Source organism: Myotis myotis, unplaced genomic scaffold, assembly GCF_014108235.1.
Source record: "Myotis myotis isolate mMyoMyo1 unplaced genomic scaffold, mMyoMyo1.p scaffold_m19_p_4, whole genome shotgun sequence".
Lineage (NCBI taxonomy): Eukaryota > Metazoa > Chordata > Mammalia > Chiroptera > Vespertilionidae > Myotis > Myotis myotis.
This window is the reverse complement of record NW_023416346.1, coordinates 5,653,943-5,674,848: the sequence shown is the minus strand read 5'-3', so window position 1 is coordinate 5,674,848 and position 20,906 is coordinate 5,653,943. Positions and strand designations below refer to the sequence as shown.

Sequence of the window (20,906 nt, the reverse complement as noted above, 5' to 3'; positions counted from 1 at the left end):
CTGCCTTGGAGGGGAGTGGGGAGAAGCAGGTGGCTCTGTTGGTGGGGGAAGGAGCTCCCACAGACTGGTGGCCAGACACTGCTTCAATCTCCTTGGGAAGAGGTGGTCTGTGGTTGGCACGCGAAGCCCCGCCCTCTGTGTCTCCCTGCTCCTCCCCAGGCAGCTCAGCTCATACTGTGCACAGTTGTTCCTTGTGCCACAGAAGGCCGTGCGTGCATCGCTTGTGATTCCCAGCCTGCGCCTGGGCCCTGCAGCCAAGCTGTGGGTATAGGAAGAGCTTAAGATCTTGGTCAGAGCCAAGCCAACGTGCAAGGGCCACAGCACGCCTCCTCGTCCCTGATCCTCCGCCTGCCCAGCCTGTCGCCACTAGGACCCCTCCTAAGAGGGTGTGGGTGCTGGCTCCTTGGATGCTGCCCAACCCATCCTTCCAGGACTGAGCAGGCCAGGCTGGGTCCACCCCCCACCCCCGCCCTCGGGAGGGCCAGATGATTCAGCGCTCCACTCCTATCCTTCCCACCGCACCTACCCTCCCCAACTGGGAAAGCTGGGCTGCTTCCCATAGGGGTCTCTGCATTAGACACCCCCCACCCGGAGGGAGGCCAGCGGCCCACACTCTGCCCTTCCAGGGCTGAGGCTGCAAGAGCATCCTTCCCACCCGCCAAGTAAGGGAGCTGCCTGCTGGCTTAGACCAGGGCCCTGAATGCCCCTCAAATGGGGTTTCCCTAAGGCAAGGCTGCCTCTTCCCCTCAGCTGAAGGCTCCCTGATGGGGAGCATCGTGCCTTCCTCCTCAGACTAGGGCTGACTACCAACATGGAGCAGAGGACGGGCCTCAGCAGGGCCTTCCCTTCTGTCTAGGGGCTCTGGCAGCACGGGAAATGCCCACGCTGGCATCCCAGAGCTGCTCTATGTGGTGAGAACTAGTTTCCCAGTGGCCCTCCCGCCCCTAGACGCCGAGTGCCACTGAGAGGCGCTTCAGGAGCCTTGTACTGGCTGGGAGCAGGCATGCACGGCTTGCAAACCGTGGGCCCTAACTGAGTCCTGGGGAAGAGGGAGAGAGGTGGTGGCGAGGGGCCCCCAGAAGTACAGAGCCAAGCATATGGAAGTCAGGGAGCCCCAACTCGGGAGAGGAGCCCCCCCCCCGAGGGGGAGTGGGGACAGACCCTTCAGGTGAGGCAAAGCCACTGAGCACAGTCCAAAGGCATGGGAGCTGAAAGCTACCTGCAGCCAGACGGAGGCCCTGCTGGAGCCACCCCCCGCCCCCACCTGGCCAGGCCGGCCCTGCCGCCCTCACCTCTGCACTCTGCTCCTCGGAGGAGTCATCATAGTCGTGCTTGCCCTCCTGGCTGCCATACTCGCGGGGGTACGAGCGGTAGTCCATGTCTCGGTAGTCATGGTCCCGGCTGCGGTTCTCCCCACTGTCGTCCTGGGAACGGTCGGTGGCTCCATAGCGGCCAGTCCTGTCCCCACGACCACCCCTGGGGGAAGGCAAGTGGGAGGGGTCACAGGGCAGTCCTTTCTGAAACGTGCAATAGGTGAAGCTGAGCCCGACCCACTCACTCTTTGTAGACCCTCAGCCCCAACCCCCGACAGGGGTCCCTAAATCCGGACCCCGCGGGGCGAGCGGGCTCCCACCTCTCTCACCAACACAATCCACTCCTCTCCTTCCCTCCCTCGCCTCTCCATTCCATGCTGTCTTCCTCCCCTGGGCTGCGGGTGTGGAGTCCTGACCTCCACCCAGGACTCCAGCCCAGTTCACTCTCTACACCCCAAACGTGAGTGAGTGCTCTACAAGGCAAAGCCAACTGAGCCCACTCCTATCACTCCCTTCAGTGTCTCCCTCTTACTCTCAGGATAAAACACCAAAATGCTCACCAAGGCCCTACAAGGTCTGCAGGGTCCTGCAGGCGAAGGTTCCTGCCAACCTCCCTCTCTATCTCTGCCTCACCTTGCATTTTGCGCCCTGCCTGTCTCAGTCACCTTGCCAGCACTAGCAGCTGTTTCGTTTAAACTCCCACTGCAATAACTGTAAAGTCATTATTGCAAAGTTGACTTAATGTGCATTTCTTCAATGACTTAAAAAAAAAGTATTAGACTGGCCCAGCTGGCGTGGCTCAGTGGTTGATGTCAACCCACAAACCAGGAGGTCACGGTTCAATTCCCCGTCAGGGCACATGCCTGGGTTGCAGGCTCGATCCCTAGTGGGGGTTGTGCAGGAGGCAGTCAATCAATGATTCTCATCATTGATGTTTCTGTCTCTCTCTCTCCCTCTCCCTTTCTTAAATCAATAAAAATAAATTTTTAAGTGCCCTCCTCAAAAAAAAAAAAAAAAAAAAGAAAGAAAAGAAAAGAAAAAGTAAAGAAAAAGTAAACTAGATTGAGTTCTGGGAAATGAAAGAATCATACCCATTTGGTTTACTGCCCTAGTCTCCAAAGCTTAGCTTAGTGCCTAGTACTCAGTAGGTGCCCAATATTTTATTTTTTTGATTTAAAAAGTATTCTAAAAGCAACGAATACATGTTTACTTAAAACAAAGAAATACAGCCCTAGCTGGTTTGGCTCAGTGGATAGAGCATCAGCCTGTGGACTGAAGGGTCCCAGGTTCGATTCTGGTCAAGGGCACATGCCCGGATTGCAGGCTCAATCCCCAGTAGGGGGTGTGCAGGAGGCAGCCGATCAATGATTCTCATTATTGATGTTTCTCTCTCTCCCTCTCTGAAATCAATAAAAATATATTAAAAAAACAAGCAAGGAAAAACAGACACCATATACACTACCACTAGCAGGAGCCCAATCCTGGTCAGGAACAACACTAGCATGTCTATTAGTAACATTGTTCTAAGACACTAGCTAAAACAACTCAACAAAGGAATGAAGAAAAGAGATTAAAAGTTGGAAAGGAGAAGGTAAAATCAGCAGTACTTGTCAATGATATGAGCATATAATCTGCAGAAATAAATACCTTGCCTGTATTCAGGGTGCCACTGTTTAGAAAACAGGAAGATCCCAAGTATAACTGCATCAAGAAGATTAACTAGCCCTAGCCGGCTTGGCTCAGCGGATAGAGCGTCAGCCTGTGGACTGAGGGGTCCCAGGTTCGATTCCGGCCAAGGGCACATGCCTGGGTTGGGCTCCATCCCCAGTAGGGGACGTGCAGGAGGCAGCCCATCAATGATTCCCTCTCATCATTGATGTTTCTCTCTCTCCCCTCTCCCTTCCTCTCTAAAATCAATAAAGAAATATATTAAAAAAAAAAAGAAGAAGATTAACTAACGGACACGTGTAAAATCTTATGACTGACTACACTTCACTCATATAAACCAGGATACATTTAAAATGGGTCGGTAATTGCTCTAGCTGGTGTGGCTCAGTGGATAGAGCATTGGCCTGTGGACTGAAAGATCCTGGGTTCAATTCCAGTCAAGGGCACACGCCCGGGTTGCAGGCGCAATCCCCAGTAGGGAGTGTGCAGGAGGCAGCCGATCAATGAGTCTCTCTCATCATTGATGTTTCTATCTCTCTCCCCTTCCTCTCTGAAATCAATATATCTATATATCTATATCTACATCTATATATGTTTAAAAGATCTTTAAAAAATAAAATGGGTCAACAATTGACTGATTTTTTTAATCCTCACCCGAGAACACGCTTAGAGAGAAGAGGGGGAGAGAGAGAAACATTGATGTGAGAGAAACAGGCTCTGACCAGTGATCGGACCCACAACCTTTCGGTGCACAGGACAACGCTCAACCAACCGAGTCACTCTGGCCGGGCTGAAATGGGTCAATGATTTAGATGGAAAAAAATGAAACATTAAAAGTAGAAGAAAACATGGGACAAATTCCTTGATAAGCCTGAAATGGGGAAAACTGTAACACAAATCCAACCGCCATGGAAGAAAAGATAACTAAATCCGACTTCATGAAAATAAAACATGTCTGCTTGGAAAGAAACAAAAACCATCAAACACCAAGTGAAGACAAACAACAAACTGGGGAAGATACAAGAAAAGGAAAAAGGAAAGGAACAGAATTCACAGTAAAGAAATATAAACGATTTATATTTGAAAAGATGCTCCATCTCAATCATAACGAAAGATGAAAATTAAAATCACATTGGGCCCTAGTCCGTTTGGCTCAGTGGATAGAGCGTCGGCCTGTGGACTGAAGGGTCCCAGGTTGGATTCCGGTCAAGGGCATGTACCTGGGTTGCGGGCACATCCCCAGTGAGGAGTGTGCAGGAGGCAGCTGATCGATGTTTCTCTCTCATCGATGTTTCTAACTCTCTATCCCTCTCCCTTCCTCTCTGTAAAAATTAATAAAATATATTTTTTAAAAAATCACATTGGGTACACCGCTTAAAAAATAAACATTTAAATGTTATTTTTGTGTATTTTTCTAAATCATTCCTATTGTGGTAGTATATACAGAAAAAATGTACAATTTTAATCATTTTTATGTGTTCAATTAAACAGCACAAAGTATACTGATAACAATGGATAATCTTCACCACTATTTCCAGAACCTCTTCATCACCCCAAACAGAAACTCTGCTCACTGAACAATAACTCTCTGCACGACCTCTATTCTACTTTCTATCTCTATTAATCTGCCTATTCTAGGTACCTCTTTTAAGTGGAATCACATACATCTCTTTGTGTTTGACTTATTCCACTTAGCATGTTTTCAAGGTTCATCCATGTTGTAGAATGTATCAGAATCTCATTCCTTTCTATGGCTGAATATGTATGTATGTATGGTATATACCACATTAAATTTTTTAAAAATCCCCACTGAGTCCTGACCGGTTGCTCAGTGGTTAGAGTGTTGGCCAGCAGACTGAAGGGTTGTGGGTTTGATTCCCAGTCAAGGGCATGTACCTTGTTTGCAGGCTTGGTCCCCAGCCCAGTCGGGGTGAGTGTGGAAGGCAACCAGTCGATATGTCTCTCACGATGCTTCTCTCTCTCTCTCCCTTCTCTCTCCCTCCCTTCCACACTCTCTCTAAAGATCAATGGAAAAAGATCCTCAGGTAAGGCTTAAAAAAAATCCTTACCCAAGGATATGTATCTTTACAAATTGATTTGAGAGAGAGGAGGGGGGGGGAGAGAAACATGGATGTGAGAAACATTGGTCCATTTCTTTTAGTATGTGGCCTGACTGGGGATCGAACCCAAAACCTGGGTATGTGCCCTGACCAGGAATTAAACCTGCCACCTTCCGGTTGTACGGGACAATGCTTCAACCAACCAAGCCACCCCGGCCAGGGCTGGTATACACATTTTGTTTATCCCTTCATCTGTTAATGGACACCTGCACTGTTTCCACCTCCTGGTTGTTTGGGTTATTGTAAATAATACTGCTACGAACACGGGTGTACAAGTATCTGTCTGAGTCCCTGCTTCCAATTCTTTTGGTATATATCCGAGAGTGGAATTGCTGGATCACATGGTAACTCTCTATTTAATTTTTTGAGAACTGCCAAACTGTGTTCCACAGCGGCTGCACCAGTTTACATTCCCATCAGAAACACACAAAGGTTCCAATTTCTCCACATCCTCACCAACACCTGTCATTCTCCATCTTTTCCTGTGCTTATTGGTCGTTTATATATATTCTTTGGAGAAATGCCTATGCAAGTCTGTTGTCTATTTTTGAATTGGGTTTTCTGTTGCTGTTGTAGGAGCTCTTTATATATTCTAGGTGTTAATCCCTTATCAGATATATGACTTGGAAATATGTTCTTCATTTTATGTGGATTGTCTTTTCACTTTTCTGAATAGTATCCTTTGATGTATGAAAGTTTCTAATCCTGATGAAGTCAAACTTCTTATTTTGAAATAATTTTAGATTTACAGAAAGCTCAAAGATAACAGAATTCTAGTACACCCTTCACCCAGCTTCCTCTAATGTTAACAGAAGTTAACTAAGCTGTACACTATATTAGGATTTCACCAGTATTTCCACTACTATCCTCTTTCTGTTCTGTTCCAAGATCAAATCGAGGCTGCCATATTGCATTTAGTCATTACGGCCCCCTCTGGTCTGTTAAAGTTTCTTGGTCTTTCCTTGTTTGTGTTTTTTTTCCAGTTGTTGTTTTTATGATCTTGACAGTTTTGAACAGTACTGGCTAGGTATTTTGTAGAATGTACCTCAACTTGGGTTTGTCTGATGTGTTCTTGTGATTAGACTTGAAGTGGTGGAGATTATGGTGTTTTGGGGAGAAGAATACAGTAGATATGAGCTGCCCTTCTGATCACATAGTACCGGGGTGCACATGGTATCAACATGTCTTATCACTGGTGATGCTGACCTTGATCATCTGGTTGTGTGGTAGGATCTGTCAGATTTCTCTGCTGTAAAGTTTCTCTTTTTCCCTTTCTACTCTCTACTCTTTAGAAGCGAGTCACAGTCACTAGGACCAGCCCATCCTCAAGAGGAGGGGAATTAAGTTCTACCTCCTAGAGTGAAGAGTATCTATCTATCTATCTATATATCTATCTATCTATCTATCTAATTTGGAATTCTTTTATAAGGAAGGTTTGGGATAGAATTCTTTGAACTTAACAGATCTTCAAAAGTCCAAATGTCTGACAGTAAACTGTTGGCGAGGCTGTATGAAGAATAGGCATTCTAATATTGCTGGTAAGAGTGAAAGTGGAACAATCCCTATGGAGGGGACTTTGGCAATAGCTGGCAAAACCAAAAAATCTATATACTCTCTGACTACCAGTTCTCCTGGGAATTTAATGGACTGATATGCTTGCATACATACAGAAACATTATTCACTGCAGTACTGCTTCTAACAGCAAGGGCCAAGAAGCAACTCAGCAGGGTCAGGAAAATTCTGTTTAAAACAAAGACTAACCAGAGAGAGAGGAGCCCCATCAAACATTAAAACATATTGTAAAGGTGGGACAACTGACACACAAATGAACAGATCAGGGATGCCAACGTGTCCACAGTACAAACACAACATATGGAAATTTAGAATAAGCCTAAGGTTGCATTTCAAATGAACCGGGGGGGGGGTGGATTAATCAATAAATAATAGTTGTGATAACTGGTCCAGGAATCGGCAAACTACAGCCACTGGGCCAAACCCAGTCACCTACATAAAGTTTACATATTGTCTGTGGCTGCTTTCAGGTGCGTAGCTGTGACAAAGACCATATGGTCTACAATGCCAAAAATATTTGCTATGTGGTCCTTCACAGAAAAATTCTGACCTTTAAGAATATAAAGTTGTTTATCTACTTCACTTCTTACACCAACTAAATTCTATATGGATAAAAAATTTAAATCCTTGAATAGAAACCATAAAACAATTAGAAAGAAAAAAAAATGATGACCTCAAGAATGGGAAAAGGCTTTCTAAGCAAGACAAAACCCAGAAGTCATAAAAAAGAAAACATAAAACCTGCTTCATAAACATTTAAAAATATCTAGAGTGTAAAAAAATACCATAAACATGTAATAAAGCAAGTACGGTAAAATGTTAATGATAGAATCCAGTGGATGAGTATAGAGGTGTTCACTGTAAAATTCTTTCGACTTTGCTGTATGCTTGAAATTTCACAACATAATACTGAAAAAACACCTATAAAGCTAAAAGATAATTAACAAATGGGGAAAATAAAATGTCTCCAGACATTTTGGTTGGTTTCCAATATTTTAAAAAATATATTTTATTGATTTTTTACAAAGAGGAAGGGAGAGGGATAGAGAGTTAGAAACATCGATGAGAAACACCGATCAGCTGCCTCCTGCACACCCCCTACTGGGGATGTGCCCACAACCAAGGTACATGCCCTTGACCGGAATCGAACCTGGGACCCTTCAGTCCACAGGCCGATGCTTTATCCACTGAGCAAAACCGGCTAGGGCATTTCCAATTTTTGATAATTGTTCATTCATTTAACAAATATTAACATAACATTTGCTATGTGTCAGGCACTGCTCTAGGTGCTATGGATACTACCGTGAATGAAATGAAGTCCCTGTCCTTGTGAGCTCAGCTTGGAACCAAAATTGTTTCCTTATGATAAATGGCTCAGCATGAAGTGGCTGGTATGAGTATTCTTAAGGTTTTTTATATGAACAATGCTTTTTCGTATTTGCTTACTATAGGTATTCCTCAATATTTGAACTTGTAATCAGAATTTAAGAATTGAATAGATTTGAATAAATGTTCAGATTAAATCCTAACCCTCTGACATTGAGAATATAAACCAAATAAATTTGGATATTAAACTCTTACTATCTTAATTCAGGAAGAGAGCTGCCCTGGCTGATGTGGCTCAGTTGGCCCAGTGCTGTCCCATGCACTGAGAGGTCGCAGGGCATATGATCCCCAGTAGGTGGCATGCAAGAGGCAGCCGGTCCATGTTTCTCTCTCTCTCTCAAATTAAAAAAAGGCCACCATTAATAAAATAGGTAAAAATCAGGAAGGGAACAAATTTAGATAGTAAGGGATACTTTTCATTGGCCTAGGTGCATTTTGATTAAATACCATTCAAAGGCAGACCCTGTTCATAATACATTTCTAGGAAGCTGGACTGAATCATAATATATGAGGACTTCCACAAAATGAGTATATTTCTAGAAAACATAAAATGCCAAAATTGGTAGACGTACACAAAATGATAATAAAATACTCAGGCCCTTTTACTTTTTATTTTATTTTTTAAAAATATTTTTTATTGATTTCAGAGAGTATGGGAGAGGGTAGAGAGATAGAAACATTAATGGTGAGAGAGAATCATTGATCGGCTGCCTCCTGCACACCCCCGACTGGGGATCGAGCCCGCAACCAGGCATGTGCCCTGACCGGGAATCGAACTGTGACCTCCTGGTTCATACGTCAACACTCAACCTCTGAGCCAAACAGCCAGGCACAGGCCCTTTTAAAGGTGAGTTTTACCAAGCTTTCAGGGGACAGATAATTCTTATATAAGTTTCTTCAAAAAAGAGAAATAGCAAAAGTTGCTCAATTCATGTCATGAGGCTGCTTTGTTTCAATGCAACATAAACAGAAAAGGATATTATAGGACCACTTCACTGATGGACACAGATGCAAATATCCTAAATACAGTCTCTAATAAAATGTGTTTAAAAATATTTAAACATTTCCTAAATAATTATTCTGCCAAAAATTCATGAGTAAAGATTAGAAAAACCCAAATGGAGAAACATCTACAAAGCAACTCACTTGTACTTTTTTCCAATTTATTCTCTTTTTTTTACCATTTTAATTTAGTAAAAAGTTTTTAAATTACAGTTTACTTTCAACATTATTTTGTATTGGTTTCAGGTGTACAGCACAGTGATTAAACAATCATATACTTCATTTCTTGAACAATTCAGTTCTCCACCAAGTTGTTCACAGAAAAATGTTTCGGTTGTCAAACCAAACTTCGGTTTTCGTCCTGACACCCCTTTCATGCTGAGGTATCAGCATGACAAAAAGAAGCATGTCTCAGGCAACAGATGAGAGAATGCTTTCATTGCTGGTGAAATCAACCATTAGCACAATTTTAAAACGTAAAGAGGCCACCAAGAGTGGTAATGTTATTTCACTTCTCTCTTTTCTGGTTTTGTTTATTTGGGTCTTCTCTCTCTGTTTCTTGATGAGTCTGGCTACAGGTTCATCAATCTTGTTTATCTTTTTGAAGAACCAGCTCTTGGTTTTATTGATCTTTTTTTTTTCAGTCTCTATGTCACTTATTTCCACTCTGATCTTTATTATTCCCTTCCTTCTGCTTACTCTGGGCTTTTCTCGATTTCTTTTCTAATTCTTTAAGTTGTAGGGTTAGATAATTTATTAAAAGTTTTTTTGTTTTTTTTGTTTTTTTTTGAGGTAGGGCTGTGATGCTGTGAACTGCCTCTCAGGACTGCTTTCATTGTGTCCCATAAATTTTGGGTTGTTGTGTGTGTTCATTGTCATTTGTTTCCAGGATGTTTTTTTTTTTATTTCTTCTTTGATCTCTTTGGTAACCCATTCATTAATTAATAACGTGTTATTTAGCCTCCATATGTTTGAATGTTTTTGAGTGTTTTTACTCTAATTGATTTCTAATTTCATGCCATTGTGATCTGAGAAGATGCTTGATATTTCAATCTTCTTGAACTTGTAGAGACCTAGTTTGTGTTCTAAAATGTGGTCTATGAAAATGTCCCATGTGCACTTGAGAAGAATGTATATTCTGTAGCTTTGGGGTGAAATGTTCCGAAAATGTCCATTGATTCCATCTGATCAAAACCCATGGATACAGACAGTAGAGAGGTGAAGGCCTGGGAGGGGTGGGTATGAGGTGGAGGGGGTCAATGGGGAAAAAAACCCACAAACAAAGAGGACATCTGTAATACTTGTAGCAATAAAGATAAATTTTTTTTAAAGATTGGTAATGTTGCTAAAGGTGTGAAAGAAACAATGATCACAGACAACTGAAGAGGTAGAAAAACTGTTGTTGATTTGGAGAAATAAAAAGCAGTTAGCATTACGGAGGCAGTGATATATGAGCAAGCAAAGATGCTGCATGCTGACTTGAAAGACACCCCTGGACCGAGTGCTGAAAGTGAGGTAAGTAAGGCTAGTAGGGTGGTTTGATAAATTTAAGAAAAGAAGTGTTTGTTTATAGATTAAACAGTACATTAGACATGTACTGTATATAAGAAAGGTTAAAACAGGGAATCATTTGGGAGTATGGAACAGATTAATTCAATTTACATTATTTCTAATAGGAAAAATTATTTGGTTTTCGAACAAATCGCTTCTCAAATAGCCTTCTGGAAGGAATTAAGTTCGAGAACCGAGGTTCCACTGTACTTTGCAAAGTGTTCCCCCTGGATATTTCCAGTACCTACCTGGTACCATATCCACTACATAGTTATCACAATATTATTGACTATACTAGAGGCCCGGTGCATGAAATTTGTGCACTGGGGGGGGGGTGTCCCTCAGCCCAGCCTGCACCCTCTCCAATCTGGGACCCCTCTAGGGATGTCCAACTGCCCTGTGGGATCGGGCCTAAACCAGCAGTCGGACATCCCTCTCACAATCCAGGACTGCTGGCTCCCAACCGCTCACCTGCCTGCCTGCCTGATCACTGCCTAACCACTCCCCTGCCAGCCTAATCGATGCCTAACTGCTCCCCTGCCAGCCCGATTGCCACCAACTGCCCTCCCCTGCCGGCCTGGTGCCCCCAACGGCCCTCCCCTGCAGGCCTGGTCGCCCCTAACTACCCTGCCCTGCTGGCCTGGTCGCCCATAACTGCCCTCCCCTCCCAGCCTGGTCGCTGCTAACTGCCCTTCTCTGCAGACCTGGTCGCCCTCAACTGCCCACCCCTGTTGGCTCAGTCCTCCCCAACTGCCCTCTCCTGCCGGCCATCTTTGACCACATGGGGGCAGCCATCTTGTGCGAGGGCGTGATGGTCAATTTGTATATTACCTCTTTATTATATAGATTTCCTGATGTTGTACTTTACTGACCTGTACTTTTGAAACATATCAAGGTCATAAAAGGCAAAGAAAGACTGAATAACTCTTCCAGATTAAAGGAGACTAAAAATTCAATGCAATGTGTATGATCTTGAACTGGATCCTGGACTAGGGAGAAACAGCTATAAAGGACATTATTGGGCCGAAACCGGTTTGGCTCAGTGGATAGAGCGTCGGCCTGCAGACTGAGGGGTCCCGGGTTCGATTCCGGTCGAGGGCATGTACTTGGGTTGCGGGCACATCCCCAGTGGGAGATGTGCAGGAGGCAGCTGATCGATGTTTCTCTCTCATCGATGTTTCTGACTCTCTATCTCTCTCCCTTCCTCTCTGTGAAAAATCAATAAAATATTTTTTTTTTAAAAAAAAGGACATTATTGGGACAACATAAAGTCCATAACTTCTGAATATGGACTTTATATAAGATAAAGTATTGCATCAACATTAAATTTCCTGATATTGACAAGTGTACTGTGGTTATGGAAGAAAAAAGTCCTTGTTCTTACGACATACATGCTATAGTAAGGGTCATCTCTGCCACTAACTCAAATGATTGGTGGTGGGGGGGAATGTTATATGGGAGGAGGGGGTGAGAGGGAAGAGGAAGCAGGAAGGAAGGGGGAGAAGAGGAGAAGAGAAAGGCAACAAAACTGACAATACTCCCTGAATTAATATATCAATTCAATGCAACCTCAGTAAAAATTCTTGAATGTTTTTGAGGGACTTGGCTAAATCAACTTTTAAAAATAAGAGAAAAGTGGGAGCTATTAAGACATTCTAGCCCTGACCAGTCTGGCTCAGTGGATAGAGCATCGGCCTGTGGACTGAGGGGTCCCAGGTTCGATTCCGGTCAAGGGCATGTGCCTTGGTTGCGGGCATGTCCCCAGTGGGGGGTGTGCAGGAGGCAGCTGATCCATGTTTCTCTCTCATGGATGTTTCTAACTCTCTATCCCTCTCCCTTCCTCTTTGTAAAAAATCAATAAAATATATATATTTTAAAAAGACAGTCTATAAAGCCATAATAATAAAGACAGTAAGGTTCTAGCACAAGAAAAAACAAGTAAATCAATGAAACAAATTAGATCGCTCAGGACAGACCCATGTACATGAGGTAACTTGAAATGAGATGAGGTACTACTATTTAGGAGATGGTACTAGGGAAACTGCCCACTATATGAAGGAAAATAAAACCAGAATCTACCTTATACCATATTCAAAACTGAATTTAAAGACCTGAATGAGAAAGGTAAAACTATACAGTGAAAACAATAGTTGCAATCCAGAGGTAGGAACACAGAAGATTCTGAAGGCACAGATTGTAAGACAAAAAAGTGATGATGAATTTTAGCACCCTCAAATTAAGAGCAGGTATCCATCCTTGGGGGAATCATTAAGCAAAATGCAGGAGGCATATCCTACGGTGTCTTTGGGACCAATTAGAAGCAAAACACTAATATACACATGGCAATACAGACAGATCTTTTAAAAAAATGCAGTGCGGAGGTATACAAAGTTCAGGGGGGAAAATGAAGACTATAACACTGTGTCATTTGTGGAAAGTGAAAACACAGACAACTCTAAACAACACTAGATATTTTCAAAGAATACATTTTAAACATGACAGAGAAGCTGCCTACAGCTACGGGAATTGGGACTAAAAAGGGAAAGATAAGGCAAGAGAAGGCCTTTGTACTGATCTACGATAGAAACTTACTGTGAACTAGACAAGCATGAATAACTCAAACCTCTGCACTTGAGGTCCTTTAAAAGCCCAAAAAAGAAAGCCAGTGGCTTTATTTGGTTAATAAAGTCTGAAGCAGGCAAGTTATGTCACCTACTTCCACTCAGAAACGGCACAGAGCACTTCCAGCGAATCCCATCCAAAATCAAATGCCTTTCAAAAGACATTTTTAAAGAAGGTCAAGGCTGAATAACACATCTCAATTTGGGCTTCACTTTTCAGAAAACAAAATATTATAATTCTACTTTTTTTGTTCGTTAATCCTCACCCGAAGATATTTTTCCATTGATTTTTAGAGAGAGTGGAAGGGAGGGGAAGAGACACATCGATTGGCTGCCTCCCACACGCACCTCAACCAAGGCCAGGGATTGAGCTTGCAACCAAGGTACATGCCCTTGACCAGAATCAAACCCAGAACCCTTCAGCCCACAGGCCAACGTTCTATCCACTGAGCCAAACTGGCCAGGGCTAATTCTACATTTTTAAAGGGGCCTGTTGGTAGAAGAAGCCCTTTGCAGGACATTAAAAATTATTTTTTCCTGATTTTTTATAAATCTACTGACTCTTAATAGAGGTCTGCTTTCCTACGTAATCCTAATATGTAAAGAATAGATCACCTTCATTAGAATAAACTGGGGTGATACAGCAGGATGGTGAGGGAATGGCCTGGGAAGTCTGTATTTTATCAAGTGTCCCAACTGTTTCTTGCTCTACCAGAGTTTAAAAATAACTACATGAGTGCCCCATTCCAAGGCAAGTATCATGCCAACTTCAGCCCACTCTGCCCCTGAAATCTCCCACCATCTGACCTGGCTTGCCCCATACTTGTCCTGGCAAATTCCTGACTCTGAAAGCACCACTCTCATCCATCCCTTCAACCCAAAGCTACAGCTCACACCTCTGCCGAGAATCCACAGGCACTTACAACCCACTACCCATCTCTGCCTCTCCTCCCACAGTGGCTGTTCAGACCTTGGCGAATGGCACCATATACCTATCTGGGTCCCCCCGAAACTAGAAACACCTTTCTCTTGATCCCTTCCTACCCTCACAACCGTGGCACCCATCCAACTGCTTCGGAATCACCTGTAAACTCTGTGGGCTCTGCTGTGAGACCCCGAGTAAGAGAGAGAAGGCTGCAATCTTTCCTGTCTCATTCACCAGGGCACTCCCAGAGCCTAGCACACTGGTCCTGGCTCACACTGTCTCCTCAGCCTGAGAGCCTCCTCCTAGTACCTTCCTGGATCAGTTCTTCACACGGGGATGAGCCTAGGCTGTTTGGTCAAGGCGGAAGCAGGTAACTCACCGTCTTTCATACTCCATGTCCTGATAGGACCTTCGGGGGCTGCTAGGGCCCCTCTTCAGCCGCTGGCTCCGTTTCACTTCCCAGCCACCCCCGCTGCTGCCACCATGATCTGCCAGCCTGGGTGGTGCCTCCTGCAGGGACTCTGGGGAGAGAGGCAGGAAGAAAGGGGTCAAAGCAGTTGGGGCAGAGAGGGCCTCCTTGAGAAACCCTTGTTGTCAAGGCTCTCTGCTGTCTCTTGGTCCAGGCACGCTGGTCTGCTCCTTTCCTTTCCCCACAAACGTGAGGCTAGAGCTCACTGCCCTAGAACGAGCAAGGCCTTCAGCAGACACGGAGCATCCTGCAGAGAGAGAGACCTGGTGGCATCACCCATTCTGTGATCGGAGCTTTGACATCTGAAACTGGTAGACACCTTCAAGGCCGGAGCTACCTGCCTACGGGAGCTGTGGGTGCTGAATGACTTGTTAGAGATCAGGCACATGAGGCGAGACTGCACAGGAGCAGTCCCAGGCGCCCACCAGGCTCCTGCCACGGGTCCCCGGGTGCCACTTCATCCTCCCAACAAGATGCTGGCTGCCCCTTACAAGACAGTAGTAGACCAGGAAAGGCTTCGGGGGTGAAGGGGCTAACTTGGCAATGAGACAGCTGCTGCCTCCCTGGGCTCCTGGCCAACACAGCTTTGGCCCTCACAGGGCAACTGGCTCAGCCCTGAGTGCTGTCTCTTATGTGCAGCCAGGTCCCAAGGCAGCTCTCCCTAGGGTTCTGAGCCCAAGTTATTCAGAGGCAAAAGGAGCCCTTTCGGGCAAAAGGAGCCTTTTCCGGGGCTGTTCCCAAGCACAGTGCTATTCTACACAGAAGGGCGGTCATTTCACCCAACCCTCAGGGCTTGAGATCCAAGGAAGTCCTGAGAGCCACGTGACCTGGCCAGGGGTCACCAGGCAGTATCCCAGAATCTTCAGGCCTGCCCTCTGGGCAGCAATTAGGCAAAGCCAGGCAGTAACAGCACCTACTCAGCACTAGGTTGCCACCACACCTTTCCTCCATGAATACACACACACACACACACACACACACACACACACACACATCAATTTTCTCTTCCTCCTCAGGCCACAGGGAACCAGAGTTACCTCCTCCTAGATGGGTAAGAGTTAGAATCACAACCAGGGGCCCCAGTGGATAAGTGTCCATACAAAACCCTCATTAGACTCTGGCAAAGGGGCCAGAGTCACACACCGGAATCCACAACAGATGGGGGCCAGTCAGACACGCGCCCCAAATAACTACGGGCCAAAATCACAGACAGGAACCCACAATAAATACGGGCCATAAGCACCCCGTTTCAATGGATGAACATCACAGTCACAGAAAGACAGCCCTTCAAGAAGGGGCAATAAATCACACACCCTTTCCTTGCATTCCCTCCCTGCCCAGGAGGCAGGTTAGGGCCAGTCGCCAGAAGACTCCTTATGGATAAAGACCTCTCCCAGGAACAGGGAGGGACCAGAGTTAGACACACACTCCAAGGATAAAGACCAGGGTCATAGAGATGTTCTCCGTTCTCCCTCCTCGTCCTCCAACTCCTAAGGACCCGAGGCAAAGAACACTTTCCCACGCACAGATTAAGTACCAAAGTCACACAGAACAGGCAACACATCCCCACGCCTGTAGATAAGAAACAAAGTCGCAGACACCTCCCTCCCCACGGAGAAAGTTCCGTGTCGCAGATACCACAGCAGCCCACTCCCATCCGTCTCTCCCTTCCCCCAACCCGCGTGCACCCATCCTGCGCCCCGATCGCGCACGAGCCCCTGTTTCTCAAAAGGAGTAAAAATTAAAGACAACCCCTCCAAGGCTCAGACCGCGCACGCGTTCCTCGGGCCGCGGCCCGCAGTCCGCGCGCTCACCTTGTCCGCGCACCCCCCGGCCTCCGGCCCCTTCCCGCCGCCCCCACGACCCGCGGAGGTCGATGCTCACCTCGGCTCGGGCTGTCAAGGGAGGGCTCCCTGACATCACCTCGGCCCTCAGCCTCCTCCACCAACTCGCCCAGCTCAGCAGGAGCCGCTTCGCGTAACCACCAAGTTCAAAGCTGGAGGCAGCAAGGCGGAGGGAGGAAGGGGCGAAGCGCCGAGCGCGCTGCCCTCCCCGGGAGCCCCGCCGCCGCCGCCTACTCCCCGCTACCCGCAACCACCAGCACAAAATGGCGACCAGGAGCAAGGAGCCGGCGCTCCGACCACCATCCACCTACTGAGGGAGCGCGCTCTGGCTGGCTGCGTCTATTGGTCGCCCTCCGCCATCGGCCAGCCCCGGGCTGCTCTCATTGGCAAGCGACTGCCACCTCCCCGGCCCCCAGCCCCGTGCAAACGCCTGCTAGTGGAGAAGAGGAGTACTTATTGGCCAATCGGGCGAGGCCCGCTTTTTAGACGCTTAGCTTCCTTCAAAGATGAAAGCCAAGCGGAAGCTCAGCCTCTTGCACGGAGGGCAAGGGAAACCCGGTGCGATTGGCTGGGAATTGCACCCACCCACCCCAAATGTCATCGCTTTCTTCTCACCAGGGAAAGGAGCAGACCTGACAGGCTGCTCGGGCAGAACTCCCATAGCTCAACCGAGGCAATCAGGAAATGGTTGCTCTAATGAGGCTGTGCGACAGGGAGGAGAGGGGGCCACTCAGTGCCTTTAGTCACGTGAAAACACTAGCTAGATGGACTGGGACCTATTTCGTGCGAAGGGGGCGGAGCGACAATCAGCGCGCCCGGGTCCACTGCGGCTGCGCAGAGTCCCATTTCCGTCTCCGCCCCTGAGAGTCTGCCCAACCGTCTGTCATGGCGCCCGGACTGTTAGGTTTGTACGCTCGCCGCCTTTTGGCAGCAGCGACGACGCGGGGGCGCGTGGCTGCCCCGGTTCGCTGGGAATCCAGCTCTGCTAGGGCTGTCATCGCTCCGTCCGCTGCGGTGGGAAAGCGGGCGCCGGAACCGACAGTGCACTGGCAGGAGGACCCAGAACCCGAGGACGAAAACCTCTATGAGAAGGTGAGAGAGGGGAAACGGGACGCCGGTAGGGTCAATCGGGGGCCGGCGGACGGGGCGCCGTAGAGGACTTTCTTAGTCGGTTGAGGATTGCGCAACTGGTAAATCCTGGAAGACTTGGGTATTTTGCCTAACTTATTCTCCTCAGTTCTCCGTGTTATCTTCGGTTAAGAGCCAGAGGCGAGACTGACCTTATTTTGCAGAAAGGTATCAAACCTGATAGGACGCTTTTGCGGTGCCAGACTTTTAAACATGTTACATGCATTAACTTATCTGATCCTCCAAACAACCCTGTCTCTTAGGTCCTGTTAGTATACTCACTGTATAGATGAGGAAACTGAAGCACAGAGATGCCAAGTGACTTGCCCAAGTTCGCATAACTGAATGTGCGGCAGGACACATTTGAACTTAGGTCTCCCAGTTCTGTGCTGTGTGATAGCAGAGGCTCCGAAGTCAGAATGCCTGGGTTGGAATACAGGCACTGGCAGTTACTCACCTAAGTGACCTTGGGAAGTAACTTCACCCCTTAGTGCCTCAGTTTCTTTGTAAAATGGGAAAAGTATTAGGACACCTTTTTAAAAATACTAAACCTGCATCGTATAATTAAATGAGTCAAAATGCTCAGAACAGCATTTGGCACTTAGTAAGTACTCAGCATTTAGAAGGTGTTACTTATTATTGCTATTTTCCAACTCACGGGGATATTGTGAAATCTGTGTATGTGAAAAGGCTTGACACATAAGAGGTACTTCATCAATATTAATCTCTGGTTGAGGGGCTTGGATATATAGGATGCTCATTCATTCATCCATTCATTCTGTAAATATGTATTGAGGGCCTACTGGATGCCAGGCACAGTTCAGGGCCCTGGGGGTCCAGCAGTGTAGAAATCAGATAAAGCCCTTGCTCTTATAGAGCTTATATGATAGTGGGAAACACAGAGGATAAATATGTAATATAGAACATGTAATTGGTAACATAAGATAATATTATATACAGGATCTGTGGGATGTTACTTTGGTAAACTAATAAATGCTAGAAAGAATGTTAAGCAGGATAAATGGATCGAGAGTGACTTGGGGGTAGGGGGTAATTTTATTAGGTTGAACCATAGGAAATGGCCAATATTCAACCATTTTTGACCAAAGAAAATGGCACTTTCCAATAGTTCAACTTAATAGACAAGGTGACTAGGGAATGCCTCTTAAGAGAAGATGAGAAGCCAAAACTTTGAATGAGGAGGCAGATCCAGCCAAGCCTGCCTGGGGGAAAAGCTTTCCAGGCAGAGGGAGCAGTAAGTGCAAAGGCCCTGTGGTGGGAAGGAGCTTGACAAGTCTTAAGGACAGAAAGAGAGGAATTTAGGGAGTGAGGGGAGACTGGTTCGAGGTAAAATTGGAGACCAGCTTATGCAAGGCCAGCATAAGGCTTTGTGGAGCAGCAGGCAGCCCTCATTGACCTCTTCTCCTTCCACAGAACCCCGACTCTCATGGCTACGACAAGGACCCTGTTGTGGATGTCTGGAACATGCGGGCCGTCTTCTTCTTTGGCTTCTCCATCGTCTTGGTCTTTGGCACCACCTTTGTGGCTTATCTGCCTGACTACAGGTTCATGGGGTGTCCAAGAGAATGGGATGGGTGGGGGCAGAGGTAGGGGTGGAAGTCAAAGGGGACTCTGCCAGGAGTCCTGTCCTGTACGTTGAGGAATGGGGAGCTAAGGTGGGGATTGATGTCCAGTGAGGCTTCCTCATGTCTCCCCTCCCCCATGCTGTTGCCTCCAGGATGCATGAGTGGGCCCGCCGGGAAGCTGAAAAGCTTGTAAAATACCGAGAGGCCCATGGTCTTCCCATCATGGAATCCAACCGTTTTGACCCCAGCAAGATCCAGCTGCCAGATGAGGACTGATTGGATCTTCTCTACCCCCTGCCTGCCACTCTGCCCTCTCTATGGAGCACTGTATTAAAGGGACTGAAAAATATGACTGGCTGGTGTTAATTTTGTTGTGAGGGGGTTGTGGGAGTGGGGGTGTCAGACCTTAAGAGGGCCACTGCAGCCTTTCCTGGGTGTTCTGGTTATCTGTTGCTGTGTAACAAGCATCCTAAAACTTAGTGGCTTAAATGACAATTTAATATTGTCTTTCATGGTCCTATGCTTGACTGCGCTCAGTGAGGTGTTTCTTCTTGGGGTCAGATGGTGGCTGGGGCTGGATTCATTTGAAAGCTCAACTGGGCTGGACATCCAAGATGGCTTCTTCACTCACCTGTCTGGCACTTTAATCTTCTTCCAGGGCGCCTCTGTCTCCAGGAAGTTCCTTCAGGTCCACCCTCCCCGCCCCAAGGGTAAACACTCTCCCAACTTGTAACAGTACAGGTTCATTTGTCTAGTTCAATACTTCATTTAAGTGCAGGGAGACATTTTTGCATCTGACTTCTTTCATTTAGCGCTATGTTTGTGAGACAGATCCACGTTGTTACATGGTCCGTAGTTTGTCCATCCTCATGGCTGTGCTCTTCCATTTGTGTGAATAGACTACACTTCATCCATTCTAGTGTCAGTGGGTATATGGGCACTTCTCTATCTGGGGCTATTAAGAATAATTCTTGGAGTGACTGAGGCCATAAGGGAGATGCCAGTGGCCATGGGTCCCTATGGACAGTCCCATCCAAGCTGCTTTGACCACACAAAGATGGGCTTGGTGATAGGTTGCACCATGGGCATGGTGGCTGGGGCACTCTTTGGCACCTTTTTCTGTCTCAGGATCAGAATGTGGGGTCAGAAGCTAATGGCCTCAGGAAAGCTGCGATGGCAAGTGGTGGCACCTTTGGCACATTCATGGCTATCGGGATAGGCATTTGATGCTAATCAGAGCAATGGTTGCCCACATCTACTCCATCCCATCAGCCCCAGCCCATGTACTATAATAAAAAGACTGAGAAAAAAATTATTCTGTGAACATCTTTTGATGGACATATGCACTCGTTTCTCTTGGGCATATATCTGGGAATGGGATTGCTATCATGGGGTAGACAGGTGATGGCCTTAGTAAAGCATGCCAGTTTTCCTAACTACACTTCCCCCTTTTGTAAGTGCTACCTCTTCACCATTGCTCAACATTCCCCATCTTTCTCATAGTAGCCATTTTGCTAAACAACTGGCCTTGTAAGGACCACATTGGGATGAAGGGGTGGGAATTGAGTTCCTCCTGTGTGCCAAGCCCTGACAGTGTGCCAGGCACTGACAGACACCAGGATCTCCGTCCTCAGGAATTTCCCAGGGTGGGTGTGGTGGCCGGTAGGAGTGGTCAGAGAAAAACAATGTTTTCACCCTACTGTTTGACCCCAAGGATATT

General features: G+C 46.5%; 2 protein-coding genes and 1 pseudogene across 14 annotated transcripts in view; 2 read left to right on the top strand and 1 right to left on the bottom strand.

Annotated features, from left to right (window-relative positions):
• The window catches only part of RBM10 (RNA binding motif protein 10), a 30,831-nt gene extending 14,030 nt beyond the window's left edge, over positions 1-16,801 (bottom strand). For 3 of the 13 annotated variants that reach the window (XM_036304563.1, XM_036304565.1, XM_036304566.1), the window contains exons 1-3: positions 16,513-16,799; positions 14,539-14,680; positions 1,293-1,476 (exon numbers count right to left, since the gene is read on the bottom strand). In XM_036304563.1, the coding sequence (XP_036160456.1) occupies positions 1,293-1,476; positions 14,539-14,555 (201 nt within the window). In that variant the 5' untranslated portion in view covers positions 14,556-14,680; positions 16,513-16,799. Of the gene's footprint in view, positions 1-1,292; positions 1,477-14,538; positions 14,681-16,463 lie in introns of those variants that run through there. The other 10 variants (XM_036304568.1, XM_036304570.1, XM_036304571.1 and 7 more) reach the window with 7 other exon arrangements.
• A 520-nt stretch (positions 16,802-17,321) lies between these two features.
• NDUFB11 (NADH:ubiquinone oxidoreductase subunit B11) lies at positions 17,322-19,535 on the top strand. Its single transcript, XM_036304578.1, has 3 exons — positions 17,322-17,564; positions 19,035-19,165; positions 19,339-19,535. Exons 1-3 carry the CDS (start codon positions 17,358-17,360, stop codon positions 19,460-19,462), a joined length of 462 nt encoding a protein of 153 aa, XP_036160471.1. The 5' UTR covers positions 17,322-17,357; the 3' UTR covers positions 19,463-19,535.
• A 136-nt stretch (positions 19,536-19,671) lies between these two features.
• LOC118653796 lies at positions 19,672-20,413 on the top strand (annotated as a pseudogene).
• The last annotated feature ends 493 nt before the right edge of the window (positions 20,414-20,906 follow it).